The sequence below is a fragment of the Pezoporus wallicus genome, unplaced genomic scaffold, assembly GCF_028554395.1.
Source record: "Pezoporus wallicus isolate ANWC-B61680 ecotype Strahan unplaced genomic scaffold, APGP_CSIRO_Pwel_v1 contig_8108, whole genome shotgun sequence".
In the NCBI taxonomy this organism is placed as follows: Eukaryota; Metazoa; Chordata; class Aves; order Psittaciformes; family Psittacidae; genus Pezoporus; species Pezoporus wallicus.
In genome coordinates this window covers 3090138-3111199 of record NW_026638088.1, presented here as the reverse complement: position 1 = coordinate 3111199, position 21062 = coordinate 3090138, and the positions used below count along the sequence as shown (strand labels likewise).

At 43.4% G+C, this 21062-nt stretch overlaps 2 protein-coding genes across 5 annotated transcripts in view; both read right to left on the bottom strand.

Annotated features, from left to right (window-relative positions):
- PGM1 (phosphoglucomutase 1) overlaps positions 1-8167 on the bottom strand; it is a 28259-nt gene extending 20092 nt beyond the window's left edge. Inside the window, exon 1 of the mRNA XM_057409376.1 lies at positions 7839-8167. Within this exon, the coding sequence (XP_057265359.1) occupies positions 7839-8084 (246 nt within the window). The 5' untranslated portion in view covers positions 8085-8167. The remainder of the gene's footprint in view (positions 1-7838) is intronic.
- A 720-nt stretch (positions 8168-8887) lies between these two features.
- Positions 8888-21062, bottom strand: part of EFCAB7 (EF-hand calcium binding domain 7) — a 31245-nt gene continuing 19070 nt past the window's right edge. For 2 of the 4 annotated variants that reach the window (XM_057409378.1, XM_057409379.1), the window contains exons 10-15: positions 20506-20663; positions 20021-20154; positions 17510-17658; positions 15687-15896; positions 11891-11998; positions 10570-10852 (exon numbers count right to left, since the gene is read on the bottom strand). In XM_057409378.1, coding sequence (XP_057265361.1) covers positions 10778-10852; positions 11891-11998; positions 15687-15896; positions 17510-17658; positions 20021-20154; positions 20506-20663 — 834 coding nt within the window. In that variant the 3' untranslated portion in view covers positions 10570-10777. Of the gene's footprint in view, positions 8998-9855; positions 10001-10569; positions 10853-11890; positions 11999-15686; positions 15897-17509; positions 17659-20020; positions 20155-20505; positions 20664-21062 lie in introns of those variants that run through there. The other 2 variants (XR_008972168.1, XM_057409380.1) reach the window with 2 other exon arrangements.

Genomic DNA, 21062 nt, shown 5'->3' with positions numbered 1-21062 from the left:
TTCAGACATGCAAGAACAAAATGAAAACTATGAACTAGCTGTTGAATTTTATGTTTTAAAGACAAGACTATTTAGAGAGGACTTAAACTTCAGTAAAGCACTGCAGCTCCTCCCTTGGCTCCATACCATGGATCACTGCCCCATCACCTCTCCCCATGCGTGAGCTCTGCCACCTTGCCTCATTGCACTGTGGCCTATGGCTCTCTGGAGCCTTCCCTAAGCCTGTGACCAGGCAGCCAGGCTCTCCTGGCTTCACACTCCGATGCTAACTCATCCTTAGCACAGCCTTACTCCAAGCTACAGTGCTTCGACATTCAGGCAAGCCAAGTATCTGGGGGTGAACCCCCTGTGCAAAAGCCAGTCTGAACAGTAATTCTCTCTTCTCATCCCCTGCAAACACTCCTGGGGTCAGGCTTCTGCTAAGTCCAGGATGCCTTCTCCGTCATGAGCAGCCCTTTTTCTCCATTCCTTTTAGGTTCTTCCCATTCCTCTTCTCTCCCACATTCAGGGGGCTGATAAAGCCAATGTAACCTACCTACTGTGGAGTTGGGTTTAGCTGCAATCTTTCTTTTCCAGCTCCACAGGAACTTTTCTGACAGCAATCAGCTGGTAATAGGCATTATCTCTTTATGCTCTTTTTCTGTGATTCGCCAAAAAGGCACACAGCATGAAATCCCAGGGAACAGAGTAAAATTAGGTATTTTACACTTATTTTGTGACTGTTCTTTAAGACAGAAATCACATTCAGCTTCTGCCCACAGGACAGTCCCTGCACACTCACCGTAAGAGGGTGCCAAGAGCTCTAAGGAAGCTGCTGTTGAGTTGCCAGAAACAGGCACTTTCTGCCTTTAGTCCAGGCAGCCACTTGCTGTGTGTGACATTTGTAATGCCAAGACAAGTGGAGCCAAAGCAAAATAAATAGACCAACTGCAAGCCTATTAGCCATACAAGGAGTACTGCTCCAACTGCAAAACTCTGTTTCCATAAGAATCAATCCAAAACTAGGGTTTGAAGTTGCTGTAGAGATGACAGAAAGGCAAAATATATGGCACCATCTCGAAAGCAGGGGGCACATAAGTGCAACCACATACATAGGAGTCACTCCAGGATTAAGAGACACTGTTCTACACCTACATTGCACCCTAGTTAAAGTTAAGACACAAGCTAGATGGGTGGCCTGAAAGGGCTCTGCAGAGCTGGGGGTGAAACCATCATCTGCAAGGTTGCTGTAGGTGAGCAATGGGCTCCAGGTTTGTCACACTGATAGGGGCTGATCCTCCCTTTGCCTTGAGAGAAGTACACACCAGCATCCATGATTGAGAAACATGCTGTTCAAAGGTCAGCTGCTCAAAGCACACCCATTTTACCTTGAATTGCCAGGGCGTTTGCTGTCCTGCCCCTGCAGCGTGGACATGAGAGGGATTCCACGTGGTTTACCTTGAGCAAACCCAGGAATGGTCCAGGATTTCTGGCCCCAGCCTGCTGAGAGATAGCCCCTGACCCTAGGCCCTCTTAGAAACACCAGCACCTGATCCCAAATGCTCTAGAACTACAAAATGCAGACTATGCTGTGGAGCAGAGGGAAGGCACTGACTGAGTCAGCCTGATGTTAGTGCAAGGTGCACAGATTTATCTGGTTAAACCTTGTAGAATCAGGGATAGAAGCTCTGGTCTGAGGTGTACAGAGCCAAACTGCTGTATGGAATCCACAGTACATGTATGTGATGGCAAGGTGGCTGTACAGAGCCAAGAAAAGTGCACATAAAGGAGAGGAGAAGACATACATGAGTGTTTTCTCACAGACATGAATGTACTAGAGAAGCTTTGTCTGTGGCCCAGGAGTAAAAAGAGACTCAAGTACATTAGCAGGAAAGAGGGCTGGAAGGGCTGTAGAGAGGTCACTCAGCCCCTGCCCAAGGCAGGGACAGCCCAGCCCAAACCCTTCGCATTAGAGGTTTTCCCAGATAGACTCAGTGACCTCCCCAGGCAACTCACTCCTTTCATTAGCCTTAAGCTTCCAAAATGCTTTCTAATGTCTAACCTAAACCTTTGCTGTTGCAATTTTAGTTCTTGCCCTATCCCCATCAAGCCAGAGAACAATTTGTTACCTTCCTCCCTGCAGCATCATTGCAGACATCTGCAGACTGCCAGCATGCTTCCCCATCTCTAGGCTAAGTTCATTCCTGCCTCACTGGCCTCATCTGCCCAACCTCAGGTCATTCCTGCTGGAGTCTCCCCCAAGCAGATTGCATCCTCTCTGAGGGCTAGGATCCCAGATCAGATTCCTGGTGACATTTTATTTCCTGGGTTTCTTACTTACAACAACCTTACTTGAAAATCTAGGAATGACATTTGTTTTCCTGGGTGTCTTTGTGGTTACTCATCAGATCTGTGGCTTAGTATGTTATTCTCCAACTTGTACTACAATTATAAATGTACATGTTACATTCATATTTTACTACTTCTGCCTATGCAACCTTTGCATTTCTTCTTACTGAAATCCTATGTTATTTCTCTATTTCTAAGATATGTTCCAGTTCATCATTTGAAACAGTAATCAATATACTGGCTAGCTCACAGAGAACCACAACAGGATGTCAAGGACCACCACAGTGGATTTCTGGATCCTCAGTCGTGGCACAAGACATATGGGTAGCACCTATTCAGTCCAGCTCACCTATCCCAAACTTTGCCTTGACAAAGAGAAGGCATTAGACCCCATCCTGCTGCCCTACCAGCACAGCCAGAGCTGAGGCTTCTGGTTAGAGGGAGTCATTGTTCCAGGAGATTACAGTTAAACCCCTGTTAGCATGGATTTCAACTCTTGGCTGCTGGATTTGCAGAGATTAACTCTAAAGCACCTTAGCTCTTCCTTTCAGCTGGAGTTTCATTAGTGTAGAGTTTAAAATTCCAAAAAGGAACTGTAACTGGATGGCCTGACCACTGCCTTAATGACCCTCAGTTGTAAACTGATATAAGCCTATTAACTTCACAGGCAAAAAGAAGCTAAAGTAGTGTTAAAGCAGTCTCCAAGCTGCAAGAGCTGCTGCATGCATGGTTGTCTTCTAAAACTCACCATAATCTGAAACCAGGACATATCCGCATGGGAATGCTCATGGCACAATTGGTATCTATTTCCTTACTTCAGATGGCACAGCTCAATTTCCACTTCTGCTTCTGAGAAAACCAGTAAGGTAAGAAAGATCACAAATTCAGGTTTTAATTAATGCCCATAGCATCTAGTTCTGGTACACAGGGATTGCTTTTTGGAAGAACTTTCTTTATGATCACTTTAGTTCAATGGTTTTAATACCAAGAGCTTTTACTTAAAGGCAAGATCTGACCCTGAGGATTGAAGGAGACCATTCTTCAGGATAATGATGCCAATTGCTGAATGCATTAAAGTCTGTAAACAACAAGGCTAAGGCTGACTGCACAGTGTTGTGCAGAGATAGGAACAAGAAGAAGGGTCATTGGTAACAGGTTTCTTTAAAAACTAGGTAAGAAAAACAAGTGAGGCTCACATAGCAATATCAAATGCTTCCCATCAGCAGGCCTAAAGCAGATCACAGATGTGCAAACCCCGCTATGCCCCTTCTACAGCTGGGATGCTGAGACTGGGAACGTGAGCACGCTCTAACTGGGACCAGAACGTGGTCCTGCAAGCCTGTGCCACACCGTACTGCTTATTATGGGCTCAGTGGCGCGGTCAGAATGGGAACTGGTCTGGAGGCTACAGCAGAACAGCACAAACAGAAAGGGAGCAGAGCTACAAAGTGGCAAATAAAAAGCTGCTGAGCAATGCAACAGAGCTTAAAAGCCTGGTTTCCCTGGAATAACTGAGCAGGGAAAAAAGTTAATAGCAGCCAAGCCAGGAAACCAAAACTTTCTGGGGCTGAGAGCACTGTTTGTCCTGCAGCAGTAAAACAAAACCAGGCTAGTATTTAACATGCAAAGCACTGCCTGGCATTCAAAACACCTTCAAGCTATTTGCTTTAATGTAGCTACTTTGCAGCACTTTGAAACCCGTTTATTTAAGAAGGAACCAGGGGCGCAGTAAATCAGTTGACTAGCAGGTGACAGTTACTGAATCAACCTGGTGTATGAGCAGAGCTAGATTTACACCTTCCCTTCTGTAATTTTAGTATGCTTTTGACATACAGCTATTGTACAGCCACATAAAGCTATTGTACAGCCACAATTCTCCTCTAACAGGACCTTTTAAGCTTTTCTTCCTGTAATTAAAGAGTCAGACTCCCTATTTGGGAATAACATCAAGGAAACCTGGCGCAAGGGAACAAAACAAACTAGGTAGGATACACTGGTTGCCAACTGAGAAAGGCAAATCCAACAACCTCCCTTTTAGTTTACTTATACAAATGCAAGCTTATAAACAGGATAAAAACTCTTTAATCACGCAAGTACAAATTGGGTTATTGCTAGTCAAATGCAACTACTCAGTTATATATTAACCATTCAAGATGCAGACAAAACTAGAACTCACTTCAGCATCCCTTCCTTTCATGTTGTAAAACTAACGATCAAACTGTGGTCCTCAGGCTCCAGAGGACCATGCAAACAGATCTTAAACCCACATGATTTTAAAGTACCAATCCAATCACCTTTTAATCCCTAGGACCAGAAATACAGTTTTCCAGTGCTTGCTTTGGCACAGGTGGTGGCTGGCTGACTTTAGATGAGTGAATATAGCCTGGTACAACGTACCTGTCAATCAAGAATCAAAAGAGCTATGTTAGGAAGACTGTAGCCCAAACTTATCTTCATTATCTCGTTACTCCTTCCTTCTTGTTTTCAATTTTACCACATTCAGGTTATAACTATATACCCTCCTCACATGCATTGTAATGATCACTTCTCTACAGACAAAGCAGCACTGTGGGTGGATTCAGGTGTCCAGACAGAGCAGTGCAGCCACATCTGGAGTCTTCCCCAGATTACTCAGTGTTTCTCAGCATGACATTACAGAGTCTTTCTCTGAGACCTGGCTGCTGGAATCAGGAGAACCTCAGCACTGAGACAAAACCACAACCTCCTGGAGCAAGTTACCACATGTTCTGCAGTACACTTCCTTACCCCTTAACAGAATCGGTCCATCCTTCCCTTTGCAGGGTAGGTGACTTCCAGCTACTGCATATTTATTACGAAGAAACAGGATTTTCATAAGGTCTTACTCAACCACACTGTGGTAACTATCAGGGAACTAACACTTTAGTTCCAGAGAAAAACCGCAAAGCATGCATTCCCTCACCATTCCAAAATAGGAAAGCAAGTAGATAGAAATTTATTCAAAACTAGCATTTTGTATTCCCTAAAGAAACTACTTTCAGGCACCTCATTTCTCAGGACCTAATGGTTTTGCCATTCTTGAGTTTGGCAATGCAATACTTGCACTTATACAAGCCAGTGCCAGTCAAACTTAGCCAGCAGCTGTGTATCAGGTTTTCAATGACTCTGTATCCTGTAGATCACCCCACTGTTCCTCCTTGTGGTTACTTACTTAGGCTTCACCTGCAGTGCATCTAATGAAAAATTTGGGGGACATTTGCTCTTCTCAGTGCTCCCTTATGAGGTTTTTTTCCTCCTCCTTTCTAAATGGGATACTTAAATCTACAATTTTGCAGTGCTTTTGACCTACTGGCTCTCTTTGAATCTCTAGGGAAGAAAAAGGGGTAATTTCATAGCACTCTACAGCACTGTGGCAAGCCTGTAAGACTACCTCTGTCCTGAGACAAGGGTATAGAGAGCCTGCATCAGTAGATGACTGGTAGTGCTGTGATATTGCCAAATTTTTACTTGAAACGGTCTTACCATTCTGTCTCAGGCCATGGCCAGTATCTTGTTTTATACATTAATGATTCAGAATGAAAAGCTTTTAAAGTAAAACTTCTCACTTCAGGTACTGGTGTCCTGGCTCTTCACCCATGTGTTCTTTCACCTGCTTTCTTCCTCTGCCTCCTGCTTCCTCTCTTGCCTTCCCAGAACATTTTTCTGACTTTAGAGCCAATTCTGTCCTAGCACTTTGAACACACAGACAAACTGCTACAAGGCAAATGCCTTCAGAAAGCACATCCATTGGGATCTGCTTATGCAACTGTGACAGAAAGCTCAGCGCCATAGTGCTGCACATATGTGAGTGCCTGACCAGGGTGGAGGATTTGAGCAGTGACTGGTCCTCAACCCCCTCCAAGGAGACACCTAAATCAGACCCCAGCACAGTTTTACCTTCAGCCCTTGCTTACTTCTGGGATTCAGCTGAGGTGCAGATGGCTGAGAACTCCTCAGCGCCTGGAAGGCTGCCACAGCCCACCAGGCCCTGGGTGAACATCCAAAAACCTGCACAAACTACAGCTTTATCCCAGGGAACAAGACTCCCAGGCTGCTTATTCATAGGGATCCAAGGTGCTGTCTGTGTGCAGTCAGGCACGAACACTGTACACTTCAGCTCCAACCCCTTCCGAGAACATATAAATAAACCAGTGCCTGCTGCTTTTCCCATCAGGGAAGGCTGTGCTATCCATCACTTCCATAGGAGCACACAGCAAGGATGGTGCTGGGATGCTGGGACACAGACTGACAGTTGAGCAACTACCACAAATCAAAAAAGATGAATTTCTATGTGGCTTAAAAAGAAACCGTTATTTCCTTCTTTCATAGAATCCCAAACTAGTTTGAGCTGGAAGGGATTTTAAAGCTCCTCTAGTTCCAACCCCCTGCCACAGGCAGGGACACCTTCCACTAGAGCAGCTTGCTCCAAGCCCCTGTGTCCAACCTGGCCTTGAACACTGACAGGGACGGGGCAGCCACAGCTTCTCCGGGCACCCTGTGCCAGCGCCTCAGCACCCTCACAGGGAAGAGCTTCTGCCTAAGAGCTCATCTCAGCCTCCCAGTTTCTTTATGCCATCAGAAGGCAGTGATCTTTAGTTTTATTTTTTCTTAAGAAGGCAGACACCTAAAGGCACTGAGGCACCTGATTGCTACTGAGAAGCTGAAATAGGCAATGCTAGGTTATTACCCTCATGTCCAAACCTAACCACCAAGCCCACTCTCCTTGTTTGACTAGGAGGAAGAACGCTTGCTGCTGTTGAGGATGAGCCAGGTGTCCTAGGAGAAGGGGTTGTTTTCCTTTGGAAAAACACCAAATGTGGGGAAAAGCCTCCCATTGCAAACTCCGTTTCACCACAGTGATCCCCACTTACATCACACTCCCTGTTGGACTCCTGTTGGGCTGATCAAGTGACAGGATCAAGATGAATAGGTAGGGATGGGAGTCTCCGTGAGACACAGTTCAGTATCATGAAATCACAGAATCCTAGAATGGTTTGGGTTGGAAGGGACCTTAAAGCTTATCCTGTTTCAACCCCTGCCATGGGCAGGAGCACCTTCCACTAGAGCAGGTTGCTCCAAACCCCGTCCAACCTGGCCTTGAACACTGCCAGGGATGACATGGTGCTCCACACGCTGTGCCACTTGTATGTGCTGGAAAACACAGCTATTGCCAGAAGACAGAAAAAGCTGGAACAGGGATACTGCACGTACTTCCCCACCTCTGCACTCGCTGATTCTACAAGCGATTGCTGCTGCACGTACCCAAGGGAGGCAAAGACTTCCAGGTGATTTTTAGCACCTGAAAGGCGAGCTGTCCCCACGCTGAGCCTCACCAGCTCTCATGTCATACACCCACTGACGTCCAGACACGACACGGAGCTCCTGCCACCGCCCGTCCGGCGGGGCCCTGCCTCCCCCCCGGGGCGATACGATGCCGCTTTCCCGAAAGAAAGCTCCATTGAGCTGAGGCCAGCTCCGCCCGCTCGACTTACCCCGTTGGCAGCAGCGATGCGGACGATGAGGTGGATGGCGTCCCTCATGTAGAACCGGCCGTCCCCCCCCACCACCAGCGTGGCCTCCTGCCGCTCTGCCGGCGGCACCGTGTCCAGGATGCTCTGGATGAAGTTCTCGGTGTAGTGGGCATTGCTCTGGAAGACCGTCACCCGCTTGCGCAGCCCGCTGGTGCCGGGCTTCTGGTCGCCGTACGGTTTGCTCTTCACGGTCACGATCTGCACCATGGCCGGACGCCGCTCGCAGTTCCGGGCGGCCGCGGGAGGCGGAGGGGGGGAACCGGAGCCACCGCCGGAGCCGGCCCCGCCAGCGCTCCCGCCCCTTAAAGGCGCCGCCCGCCCCGGGAGAGGCGGGGATGGCTCCGGGGGATTCCTCCCGCTGTGCCCTCGCAGCCCCGGACCGGTGTGAGGAGGCCGGGCCCCGACCCGCAGCCCATCACCGCACGGCGCCCGGGCACGTCGGGGCTCCGCTGAGCAACCGGAACAACCGGGAGACCCGGCCGGGGCCCCCAAAGGGTCCTCGGTGTGGGCAACTGTGCGAAGAAGCTGCATTATAGCTCCAGCCGTCCAAAGAAAACATGCCCCATCCCTGGCAGTGTTCAAGGCCAGGTTGGACACAGGGGCTTGGAGCAAGCTGCTCTAGTGGAAGGTGTCCCTGCCCGTGGCAGGAGTTGGAGCTGGATGAGCTTTAAGCTCCCTCCCAACCCAAACCAGTCTGGGATTCTATGATTTCAGAAATTCAAATTACAGCTGCTAACAGACACCCTTTCTCCCAAACATCTCCCATTAAAGATGCTAGCATGTGTGTCCAGCCCCAAAAAGAGAAGCTAGAATGTTTTTCCATCACTACAATGCCTGGACTTGGAGCAAACTGCAAAAGACTCTGTAGATAACAACGAAAATCTCTATTCTCATCGCCTCCAAGGGCAGGAAAAGTAGAACCATGGAGAATTCTGTTCCCACCTAAAAAGTTAAAATAATGAAACTCTTCCCAGCAGCAACAGGATCAGAAAAGTAAAAAGGTTTCATGGTGTATCAACTGTGCAATGTTAAACTAGACCCTACCTGCAGCAAACCCAAGTCTTCTCATGTGCAATGATTTCGCAGCTAAGCGCTTCTTTCAGGTTTAACCATTCCTTTCCTAAAAGGCACAAGGAGCAGTATATGAATTCCTGCCACATCTAATAGGGCTGATTTTACAGACAAAAGAAATGCAGATATCAGAGTGCTCACTTTGTACTGTCTGCTGTACACAGAGTGTTTCATCATTTCCCAGCTCCTCCTTCAACAGGCAACAAAGAACTTCACACCCCTCGCCTGGAGCAGCATTTCCAGGGCTCAGACATTTGCTAGAAATCACCAAGTATCTGTGGGGCCTCCCAATACAACTTCCACTAGTTTTTTATAAGAGCACGTAGTGATAGGACACGGGGGAATAGCTTTAAACTGATAAGAGGGGAGACTGAGATGAACTTTTAGGCAGAAGCTCTTCCCTGTGAGGGTGCTGAGGTGCTGGCACAGGGTGCCCAGAGAAGCTGTGGCTGCCCCATCTCTGGCAGTGTTCAAGGCCACGTTGGACCAGGCTTGAAGCAAGCTGCTTTAGTGCAAGGTGTCCCTGCCTGTGGCAGGGGGTTGGAATTGCTTTAAGGTCCCTTCCAACACAAACCAGGCTGGGATTCTTTAAAGCAATTTTGAAAATGAAAATACTATCTGCTGTATTTGCTAAGAAAAATAAACCCTGAACACTAAAGATCCCAGCAAAACTGCCCGAGCACCAATTGCAGAGCGTGTAAATCACAGCCAGCCTCCAGCCCAGCTCCCATTTAGTAACTGACATTTACTCACCCAGTGTACAATTACAGAGGAGGAAGAACAGGGTGCAGGAGTTGCTGGCAGATAAATATAGCTTTACCAGGCTACTTGCTGCCCTTGCAGATGAGGTCACATACATTTAATGTCTATTTTAAACTCGGACACTTTTTAAGCATCCACTGGCCAGGGTCATTACTTTTTTTCCACATTAACAGACATTTAGTGGAATCAGAAAAACATAAAAGCTGAGTATTTTTAGTACCTCAGAGCTGGTTTTCATTGCTATTGCAGCCTAAACTTGAGGGGACTTCAGAGTCCTTATTTCAGCTACCCTGGAAATAATAAATTGCTGTTAAAAGTCAAGAGCCCAAGACAAAACTTCATTTTCCTCAAATAATGTTATTTCCTTATCACATATGAAAAGGCAGATTTTATTTTATATAAAAGAGTATAAAATCAGGCAGTGATTACTCAGAACAAGTGTAAGATTAATATTATCATCAAATAACAAAAGAAAATTAAATACAAAACCAAGTCCTTTATCAGGTGGCCATACAACATGATGAACCCCACCTCTTCATACCTCTTGCATCAAAACAAGAGTATTTAATCAGGAATCCATCAGACCCATTAAACAAAGCTTTTCTTCACTTCCACGATGTGATGGAACTATGTTACATGTTATAGAAAACAAAAGCATGTTTAGGGAATTTAGCCTTTATAAAACACAGTTACATTAGAACTGTCAGCCCTATTACTGAACAGCACTAATTTTTACTGTCTTGATATTTTAATGCCAATTTATTTTGTTAGACTGTATCTCATGAACACTAATCTGTCAAAGGATTTTACATACTTACAGTCACTCCATCTATTTTACATATTTGCAGTTTTTAAACTATCACTATACAGGTTTCCTAAAGCCATTAGCAGAAATGTGATAGCAGAAATAAGTATTTAGATGATTCATTGGCTTTAACAAATCAACCTCAACAAAGTATAAATGTCAGCTTTTTGAGAAGGACAAGACTATAAATTGTCTAAAAGCTGCCAAAACAATCTGCTGGCTTAGCCTGAATGCTACCAAGAAGCAGCTCCAAGTGGAATGTTTAACGTACGAGGGAATGCACACAATTATAAAGCCATTCTTCCTGCTCGTTCAGTGGCATCATATGCTGAGAAACCTGCATACAAGAGAGAAAACAGAGGTGAAACAGTAGTTTATTGGAGAACTGCATGTTAACTAAAGTGCTAGTAAGCAAAATGAACTGTTTCAGTACTTACATCACAAAGATTTAAATGACGAACACTGATTTCTGTCACAGTTTGTATTCAAAACTTAATATTGGATTTAATTGTATGACAGCAAAACATCCATAAGGGGCACTAAGCCTACAGCTTATACTGAATGAAACTGAAACTTAAATAACTAAAACACTTTATAGGATCAGGCTATAGATATCTGAAGTGCCAGCAGCAATATTAGAATAGGCCCCAACCCTGCCTCTATCATGAGACTGTACCTGTTCAGAACAGCTTTGAATGCACCTACACTGGGAAGCAGTGATACGAAGTTTGGATGCCTCTGCTTTTAAAGAAAGAGACCATACTTTTAGAATAATAAAAACTGAATTTTCTTCATTCATGAAGAAAAATACCATTTAATGCATTTTCAATCTCATTCTATCCCTTACAACCCTCATGTAGGTTTTCACTAAAGCCTGCCTAGCTCTGGAACAGGGATCAGCAGATCAAATTGCTGTATGGGTACACATGGTCTGTAAGTGAAGCCTGCAAATCACATTGTGCATAAGGGCTGCAACACATACATTTTTGCTTCTGAGTAGTGCATGCTTGGTCTATATCTCATAGACATCAAAACACCTGGTTAAAATTTACCAAGTAAAGAAAATACAGCCCTAAAAAAAAGTATTAAAAATGGAAGAATATTAAAAACATTAGTAAAGGGTACATGTATTGAATGGACAACTGAAACAGGCATACATATGAAAAACCAAATAGCTATGGACTTGCATAGCAATCTGCACAGATGCATCAAGTACAGTTCAGCTTTGAAACATCTGATCTGTGCTGGTGATGGGGATGCCACTACCTACATTCTCACTATCATGGTAAAGGACCTGCAGAAGGAAACTGTAAAGATGTCATGTGATTTTGTCTTTTGCTTCGATTTCAAGTTGGCTGAACAGTACAAACCTTACCATCATGGATTTTGGTGCCACTTCTACAGCAAAAACAGTAAGACCCCTATTACTCAGGCAGTTCTTGCTCTGCTCATTGTTGACATGAATAATCACTTTGTTTTCAGACTGCAAGTGAAAAAACATGAGGGAATCCATTAGTCTCAATGGTTAAGTGGGTATTCTTTTTGTAACAACTTACACATTCCTCTCACTTGCTCCAGCTTTGTTATTTCAGGGGACAGAAATGCTTTAAGAATGCTGACAACCACTCTCTTCGAAGAATAACAATTTCAAAACTTACTTTGGCCTCACCAGAGCCCATATTCATTGCCAAAGCCATTTAAGACTCATTGATACAGTGTAAGCACTTGTGAATATACAACTTGAGAACACTACTGAGTAAGAAAACTCTTTGCCACAGAACATTACTGATACTAATGGTTTACATATTTTCAAAAGGCGACTGGAGAAAGTCATGCTGGAAAAAAATACATTAGAGGGATTTTAAGGACAGGGATTTTAAGACTTTAAAGGACAGAGATTTTAAGATTTTAAAGGACAGGGATTTTAAGTTTCTGACTCAAGTAGTCTGTGAACTGCAACTAACTAGAGACTAGGACAGCGCCTGGAGAAGCATCACAGGATGCTTGCCCAATGTTTGTACTTGCAACATCGCCTACAGGGCATTTATGGAGGCAGGATACAGATCTAGAAGAAGCTTTACCTGTTATTGTGCAGCCATTTTGATTTTCCAAAATCCTTTCCCTCCAGCAAAAGGCCACTTTAACCAGAGCTTATACTACATGTTCTTAAATTCTCACCAACTATGTAGGATTCAATGGAGACCAGGCTCCTCACAAGTGAAGTTCAATGCCCAGTGTAAGCACTAGGAGCATCCTTCACGTTTAGTTTCCTTTCATATGTTTCCTTAGCAAACTTCGTATTTGGTTTCCTTTCATAATAAGTGACCAGGATTGACTATTTCTTTACTGCCACAAATCAAAGGTGCTTGTAAGAGACACTCATCAAGGGGTGACCCATCCCAATATAATTATAATCACTTAAAGAACAGATGTTCTTGCTGTGCAAATACTTCCAAGAAGGATGCAAGATATAAAACTGAAAAATATAAAAACTCATCAGCCATCAGTTTATCCCACGCAATACTCAGACATAAGACCCAAGGACATGATACATTCCCTGCTATTCAGCTGTCTCCAGATAAATTTCAGTTTGACACAGATGCTAGAAAACATTTGATTCTTAGGCAATGCTACTCACCATTCTCTCTGCACTGAGAAGTGGAAGAGAAACACAGTTACACCACACAGTCAGCCTTACACAGCAAAGAAGCTACTATTAGACTGGTAAGGAGTGACTGAAAAAGCCCTCTGGTGCTCACAGTACAAAGGGTTTCTCGCCAGCAGAGTGTAATAGTCATTTTTGAAAGACGGTATTGTTGCAGATAGGTAAACATAACCTAAGCTGCTTTCTGACTTCTATCCATCTGCTCTGGCATCACTTCAATGAAGTCCTCCTTTCTACATGGCGAACAAAAGAATTAGCCATGCCCTAAGCATCCTCCTGTAACAGGAACAAGGTCACAAAGATTCACCTAGCACAGAGAGTCTATTGTAGTAAGTTTGTGCTTTGGATGACAGGACTATTTCTTTTGGCACACAAATGGGCAGACAATGGATTGGGTACTGCTTACTCCCAGAGAAATGTGAAGCTCTGTGCACAAGGTCTTTTCATCTCCCCAGCTCACACCCTGGCTACAGAGCGTAGGGTGTAGCCCTACGCTCTCAAGAAGACAGACACCTTTCTCTGCCCACTGACTCAATACATATGCAAGACTGAAACAGAATCCCTGAGGAACTGGAGTATTTCCTTAATTTAATTACAGAAATAACAAAGAAAAAATTATTTCCATTGAAATCCTCAGCACAATAACTGAAGATACAATCAGGCTGCCTGCACTGTGGGAAGCTTAGAAGACAGATGCATAAAATTTCCTTTCTCTCTTTCACAGAATAGAATCATGGAATCATTTACACTGGAAAAGACCTTTAAGATCATCAAGTCCAACTATTAACTCAGCACTACCAAGGCCACCACTAAACCATGTCCCTGAGTGCCACATCTACACATCTTTCCAACACCTCCAGGGATGGTGACTCCCTGGCCAGCCTGTTCCAGTGCTTGACAATACTTTTGGGGAACAATTTTTCCCTAATCTCCAATCCAAACCTCCCCTGATGCAGCTTGAGGCCATTTCCTCTTGTCTTGTAACTTGTTCCTTGACAGCAAAGACCAGCCCCCTCCTGGCTCCATCCCCCTGCCAGGCAGTTGTAGAGAGCGATAAGGTCCCTCCTGAGCCTTCTCTTCTCAGGATTAAATCCCCCCAGGTCCCTCAGCCATTCCTCATCACTCTTGTGCTTCAGGCCCTTCACCAGCTCTGGCCCCACTCCAGCACCTCAATGTCTCTCTTGTACTGAGGGCCCCAAAACTGAACACAGCATTCAAGGTGCAGCCTCACCAGTGCCACGTACGGGGGACAATCACAGCCCTGGCCCTGGTCTGGTGCTGATAAAAGCCAGGATGCCTTTGGACTTCTTGGCTGCCTGGGCACAAGCTGCCCAAGTTCAGCCACTGTTGACCAGCATCCCCAGATCCTTTTCTGCTGAGCAGCTTCCCAGCCACTCTTCCCCCAAGCCTGTAGCGTTGCATGAGGTTCTGGTGACCCAAGTGCAGGACCCAACACTGAGCCTTGTTGGACATCATACAACTGGCCTCGGCCCATTGATCCAGCCTGTCCAGATCCCTCTGCAGAGCCTTCCAACCTCCAGCTCCATATGGTGTCATCCACAAATGAAACCCAAATGGTATACATGGCAGTGGTCAGTGATTTTTATTAGACAGCATCCAGCTGCCTCTGTACAGACCTCATCTCTTTCTCTGACATGTACTGGAGTTATTTATATGTTTGAGGATAGCCACCCTAAAGGGCGAAGTGCAGATCTAAACTGGTAGTTCCAAGGAGACTCAGCATTCAGTGGACTAATATTACTTGTGCATGTTTGTCCATTTAAAAATATACTTCTTGCTGTGATCTTTCAGGATCTAAAGCATCTTAAGTTCAACATCTTACTGCACCATATTTATTTACTCACAGTTCCTGATATAAATGAAACTGAGAATGAACAGTACTTTCATTATGTTCTATGCAGAAAGGTTTTAAATCTCTGCTTCTCACCAAGCACTTCTGCTTGGATTTACAGTTCTTAGCTTGGGTAAGTCATAAAGCAGACCGGTAAGACTGGCCAGTTAACAAGTCACCCATAATATGCTTCTAAACCACAATCAATGCAGATCAGTGCTCTTTTCCTGTCTTATTTGCACTGTAAATGTTAAATAGGGTAAATGCGGTAGTCTTTGGTCTTTCTATAACTGTGCTTCCTGTTGTCAGTATTGGTTTTCTGGTACTATGAACATATTATGTCTCCAATAATTATTAACATATTGAAAAATTGGAATGTGAACACAAATATTCATATTCTGTACAATACTTACAAGTGCTTGCCTCTTTATAAGAAGCTGTCCCTTCAAGAGCACTGATCCAGACTCTTTTAGAGCCCGAGTCATATGTCAGAATCAGCTTGGCTTCTTCTTTTTTCTCATTTTATTAACTAGATACAGGAACTTTACAAGAGAAATATCAGAAAATATAATTCTCAAAAGTGAAGCAAGGAGGGAAGAGGAAAACAATAAGAGACATTAACCCAAAGTACCTTACAGAAGTCTCATGCCATACCTTATTCTCAATAACAGACGTGATTCTCCCACCCGTGCTGTAGGTATAGACGATGACATTTTCACAGCCATCCAATACTTTGGCCTCTCCTTTACTAACAACAGACTTGCAAACAGCCCTGTTGAGTTCTGAGCTCCCTGCCTCTAGATACATGGCTTTAATTCTGGGTTTGCACTTTTCTGCATAGACGTCAATGACAAAGGGGCATGCCTGCAATGGAGAAATGGAGGTTTATCATCACTTTAATCTGCAGTTTTTCCCCCTCAGATTTTCATCTACAGCTCCTAAATATTTTTTTCATTGATGCTCTAAAGTAGGAATACCCAAATACAAATATGTCACTGAATATTAAATACCCAAAACCTGAGAGCTGTGGCCATCTTCTAAACCAAATGAAAGCTCAGGACAAATGAATGTTTTTCATACACTGTATATGCAGTTTGGTACGTTTGGCTCCAACATAGCAAACCCTTCCTTGGACACAAAATGTACAGGAATTAAAATGAAGTATGAATGTTATTTCAGGGTCTGAAATAAACCTGTCTCCTTTACCTGTTACACTCTTGCTACTTGTGCCACTTCATACAGAGTCAAAATATCTACAGTGCTGCATTAAGCACTCTGCTGTTACACTCTCTTGGCTAAGATTAGGTACATGTAACAAACAGGAGTCTGTATATTCTCACTACTAGCAGCTCAAGTTTTTTCAAATGGCTGTTGGAATCCATAAGGATTCCTCAGGTTCTGCCCTTAATTTGTTAGAGGCTCAATGCTCCTGAAATACCAATCTCTTAAGTCATCTGAAATCAAGGAATTCAAGGGTTAAGTTACTGCACAAGTTAAGTAGGGGTACATTTATTAGATGAATGGCTAAAGCATTCAGACAGCTACACTGTCCTTTGCAGCAAAGGCTATAAGCCAGGAACCACAGTAAGTGTAAGGCACAAAATGCCTTTTTGAAATTCCTAACCTGAGGGAAACCTCCCCAAAACCTTCTTTCTTAGAGGAGAGCTCCCTCTTACGTCCGAAATGCAGAAAGACACTTAAGGAGTTGCTCTGGCCAACCATACTCGCAGGAAAGGGGGAAAGTGCTCAGCATTAAGAGATCTGTCACAGTGATCTCGGGTTTTTCACTCAGGCAACTGATGTCTCTCAACCATACTGAGGGTTTTTGGGTCTGTGTGTATTTGCTTCACGCACATCTATTTGATACAGTGGCTACACAGACCTGTTTTAGTTTCACAAAAGTTGAAGAAATAATATAATCAGACAATGATTTTTAAAAATCATATTTTCTTGGGAATGATCTTTAAAATGTTAAATTGTCTGCGTATTTAATGTTTTATTTTCCATATTTAGTTTCTCTTTATTAAAGAAATCCTCTTTCCTAAGTGAGAACTATTAATACCAGCGCAATTCTGTTGTGGCTTGGGCCAGGAAAGTGACTTTCATAAGCAGAGCAAGTCCTGCATTTTGAAGGTTTGTTGACAGGTCACAGTTCACTGTCACTGTCTCCTTATGACCTCCCACCTGCAAGGTGCCTGAACTCTTTCAATAGGTACAACCCAGGATTCCTTCCTCTATAATCCCACAAAATACCAGCTTTCCCTAAAGCAAAAGGCAAAATTCTTCTTTTAAGAATGTATTAAGGAATAGGATACCATAATGACTGAAAGTCATAGTGTAAACCCTGTATTAACAGCGTTTGGACTGGATCACTGACCTACTGAAATCAATTTATGACAGACAGAAACACTCCTGCAGTTAAGCATGTGCACCATGTTATAAGTGAAGCAGTTATTTCTGCTATATGGCTGTCATACCTCTGTCATTTCTAATGCTTTATTGTAGCCCAGAGACAATAAAGTGACCCAAAGGTCACTAGGATCCCCTTCACGGTCATTGGCTTCCATGAGATTCAAATCCATAAATCCTTGTCTTGTTAGCTCATTCTTCCTCATATCAAAATTCTCTGTTTAAAAAGAAACATAAGGTAGCACTTAAATATCTGTTCTCTCTACAAACACCCTTTATCCTTCCAAAACCAAACATGCACTTATGTTAACAAGGTTTAAAAGATGGAGCCATCCTGCAGCCTCAGACTCTCCAATATTATTTGGGAAACAGTATCCTTGACCAGCTCTTTCCAGAGCTTCCCTGTGGATTTTAGATAATGACTAGAAACAGCTGCTCCCTGTATAACCCAAAAGAGGGCAAGATTTCAAAACAGAAAGAGTTGATACTGGGTTTTGGTTTTCTTTTTGCTAGCAGTGTTTGTTATGGTTGAGATTTGGAGAATGGGATATATTAGGAGTAGGAAATGAAAGTCTGCTGGAGCCAGCACCCTTAGTGCTTGAGGTCCTTGATACAGAAATGATTTACTTAGTTCCCAAAAAGCAATAAAATGCCAGTAATCCTAACACCCTTCTCTAGAGAGGATATCATAGATTGAGCACTCTAATGTCAGCAAACACATAATTGAAATGTCCTTGTGTCAGAGACTTTTAAAAATGGTTTTCCCATCTTCATAACAATGCTAAATCTTTACTATATATTATTAAAAAGGGATTACCGATTTCATAAATCTATCTCGGGGCACAGATGCTATAATAAATGGCTTGAACTTTGGTGTCAAGATTTATGATAGTAATCTGAACCCTTCCACTGATTAATGACCTGGTAAAAGATTCACCATATTCTCTTTTTCCTCTCCTATACATTTCACACACTCCCCTCCTACTCATGTTGAGACCAGCGCACAGAGATATGACACTGACAAAGTCATCAAGCGTGGAAAAGCATGTACAGGGATGAAACAGAGGAGAAACTCAGTTATAACAAAGTATGTTTGTATGAGTTTTCCATCCTATATCTTTGGGGAGAAATAATTAGCAGGACTTGCCAAATCTGAAGTATCTTGCAACATGTCAGAGCTTACAAAGGAATTCCATCAAACATGAACTCAGCTGATACACAATGATATGCCACACTGACATGTCAGGTATGAGTTGCAGAATCACAGAATCACAGAACACTTAGGGTCTGAAAGGACCTTAAGATCATCAAGTTCCAACCCCCCTGCCATGGGCAGGGACACCTCACACTAAACCATGTTACCCAAGGCTCTGTCCAACCTGGCCTTGAACACTGCCAGGGATAGAGCATTCACAACTTTCTTGGGCAACCGATTCCAGTGCCTCACCACCCTAAAGAACTTCTTCCTTATATCCACTGGAAAAAAACCTGCATTTCTTATAGAAACTTTAATTTTCATACAATGGCTTCTAAATTTCCAGCTGTTCACTCACTGCAGTTGAACTGCCTGTGCTTTGGACCCACTGCTTTCACACACTGCATTATTAGAGCAGCCTACATTCGCTGGTGGTTCTGTTACAAGGTAAATAAATACCTTCATTCTCAAGGCCTTTGCAAGCTTAAAGCAATGCCACAGAATTCCTTTTTTTTTTTCTTCAAAACTGACATTTGCAGCCCCACGCTGCTACTGCAAATAGAAAACAACGCTGAAAGAGTCTTAACTCCTTATCAGCTTCCTCACCTCACTCATGGAGGTCTCAGTATCTCTGAGATACTGATGGACAAACTGACACACCATATCTGAACCTTCAAAAGACAGATTTTTAATGAAAACCTGCTTACATCTGAAGAAAATATATCCTTGCAATAGGTATTTTCTAATGTCTAATTTTCTGAACAATCATCATAAGCTCTAGATGCCATTTTTAAAGCACCATATACACACTAACTGAATATCCCCTCAACACTTTCTGAAATGAAAGTAGTATCAGCTAATCTGAAGAATGGAGACTGATGAAACAATTATCTGTTACAATTTAATTTATCATATGATCCAGGATCCATGCCCCATTCCCAGCAGTGTTCAAGGCCAGGCTGGATGGGGCTTGGAACAACCTTTATAGTGGAAGGTGTCCCTGCTCATGGCAGGCGCTTGGAACTGGATTAACTTTAAGCTCCCATCCAATCCAAACCAGTGTAGGATTATTATGATAAGAAAACCTGCAGTTTTTCACAGCTACAAAATCTTTCACCCACAAAACTTTGCAATTAGCAATGGGAAGAGTTTTCTCAGTAGAACGTCAGCGGCACAGAAACCAGAATGAAGCAAAACAAAGGACAGGAGACTGGGAAAAAAAGAAAACTGAAAGGGGAGGAGAACAGTATCTACATGTGTTCTTGGTATAGGCTACGAAATACTGAGTAGTGCCACACTAGTTACATAATAGCATGCTATTAACAACAGCTTGTAAGTAGATTATAGCCCTAATTATTTGTATCAAGCACAGCAACAAACTTACCCTTACATACAGCCCATGCTTCCTCATCACACTTCTCGCCACTAGTTCTCAGCTCAAAGAAGTTGTATTCCTCCAAACACAGAAGGCCATTTCCATCCAAATCAATGGTTTCAAATATATCCAGTAAAGTAGCTCTAAAAGATTAAAAAGGCAGAACTATTTCCAAGTACTTCTGTTCCCTTTACTGTTTCTTAATATTGTTGATACCTAGTCAATCTATTTGAGAACATTCTGCACAAACAGTATTTTCTGGCTGCCCCATCCCAGGCAGTATTTAAGGTGAGGTTGGACGGGGCTTGGAGCAGCCCGGTCTGGTGGAAGGTGTCCCTGCCTGCGGTAGGTGGTTGGAGCTTAATGAGCTTTAAGGTCCCTTCCAAACCATTCTAGGTTTCTGCTTTAGTAACATACAGCTTAAAAAAGCTAGGTGTTATTTGGAGCACACACTTTTACAACGGATACCATGCCTATTTGGGAATACAACTCACCGGAACTCTGGGGTCAGAGCCAGTTCTCCATCTTCATCTCTATACACCAGTTCTGCTTCTTCACTAATTTGCGTTTTTACCTTCTTCAGCTTACAGCCAGTTGTGAATGGGAGCAGCCAGTAAACACCTGATCCAAGCTCCCCTTTCCAGCCAGACACCTACTCTTAAAGGAAGGCAGCCAAGTTTGTAAGTTACTTCTCACATGATACCTTTCTTTATTACTAGTTATATTCATACCAACATGATTAATGAATTGAAAGCACTGGCAATGCTAGGTTCTTCACTTAAAGAAATGCCTGCAGCAAGATGCTGTGTAATATCACTTTAAAGACACAAAAACTGGTGAACCTCTTACTTAAAATCTACAAAAACATATATGACCAGAAATGAGGGGAAAAGAGGCATTACTAGAAATGTCTACTAACAGTGCTATCATTTTTCAGATTTGTAACACACTCTAATTGTTAAACTCTAAAACAACAGCAGGCTGACAAAAACCACTGAGATTTCTATTTCCTCCTTGATTATTCAGCTTAGTTCAAACTAGCAACAAAAAC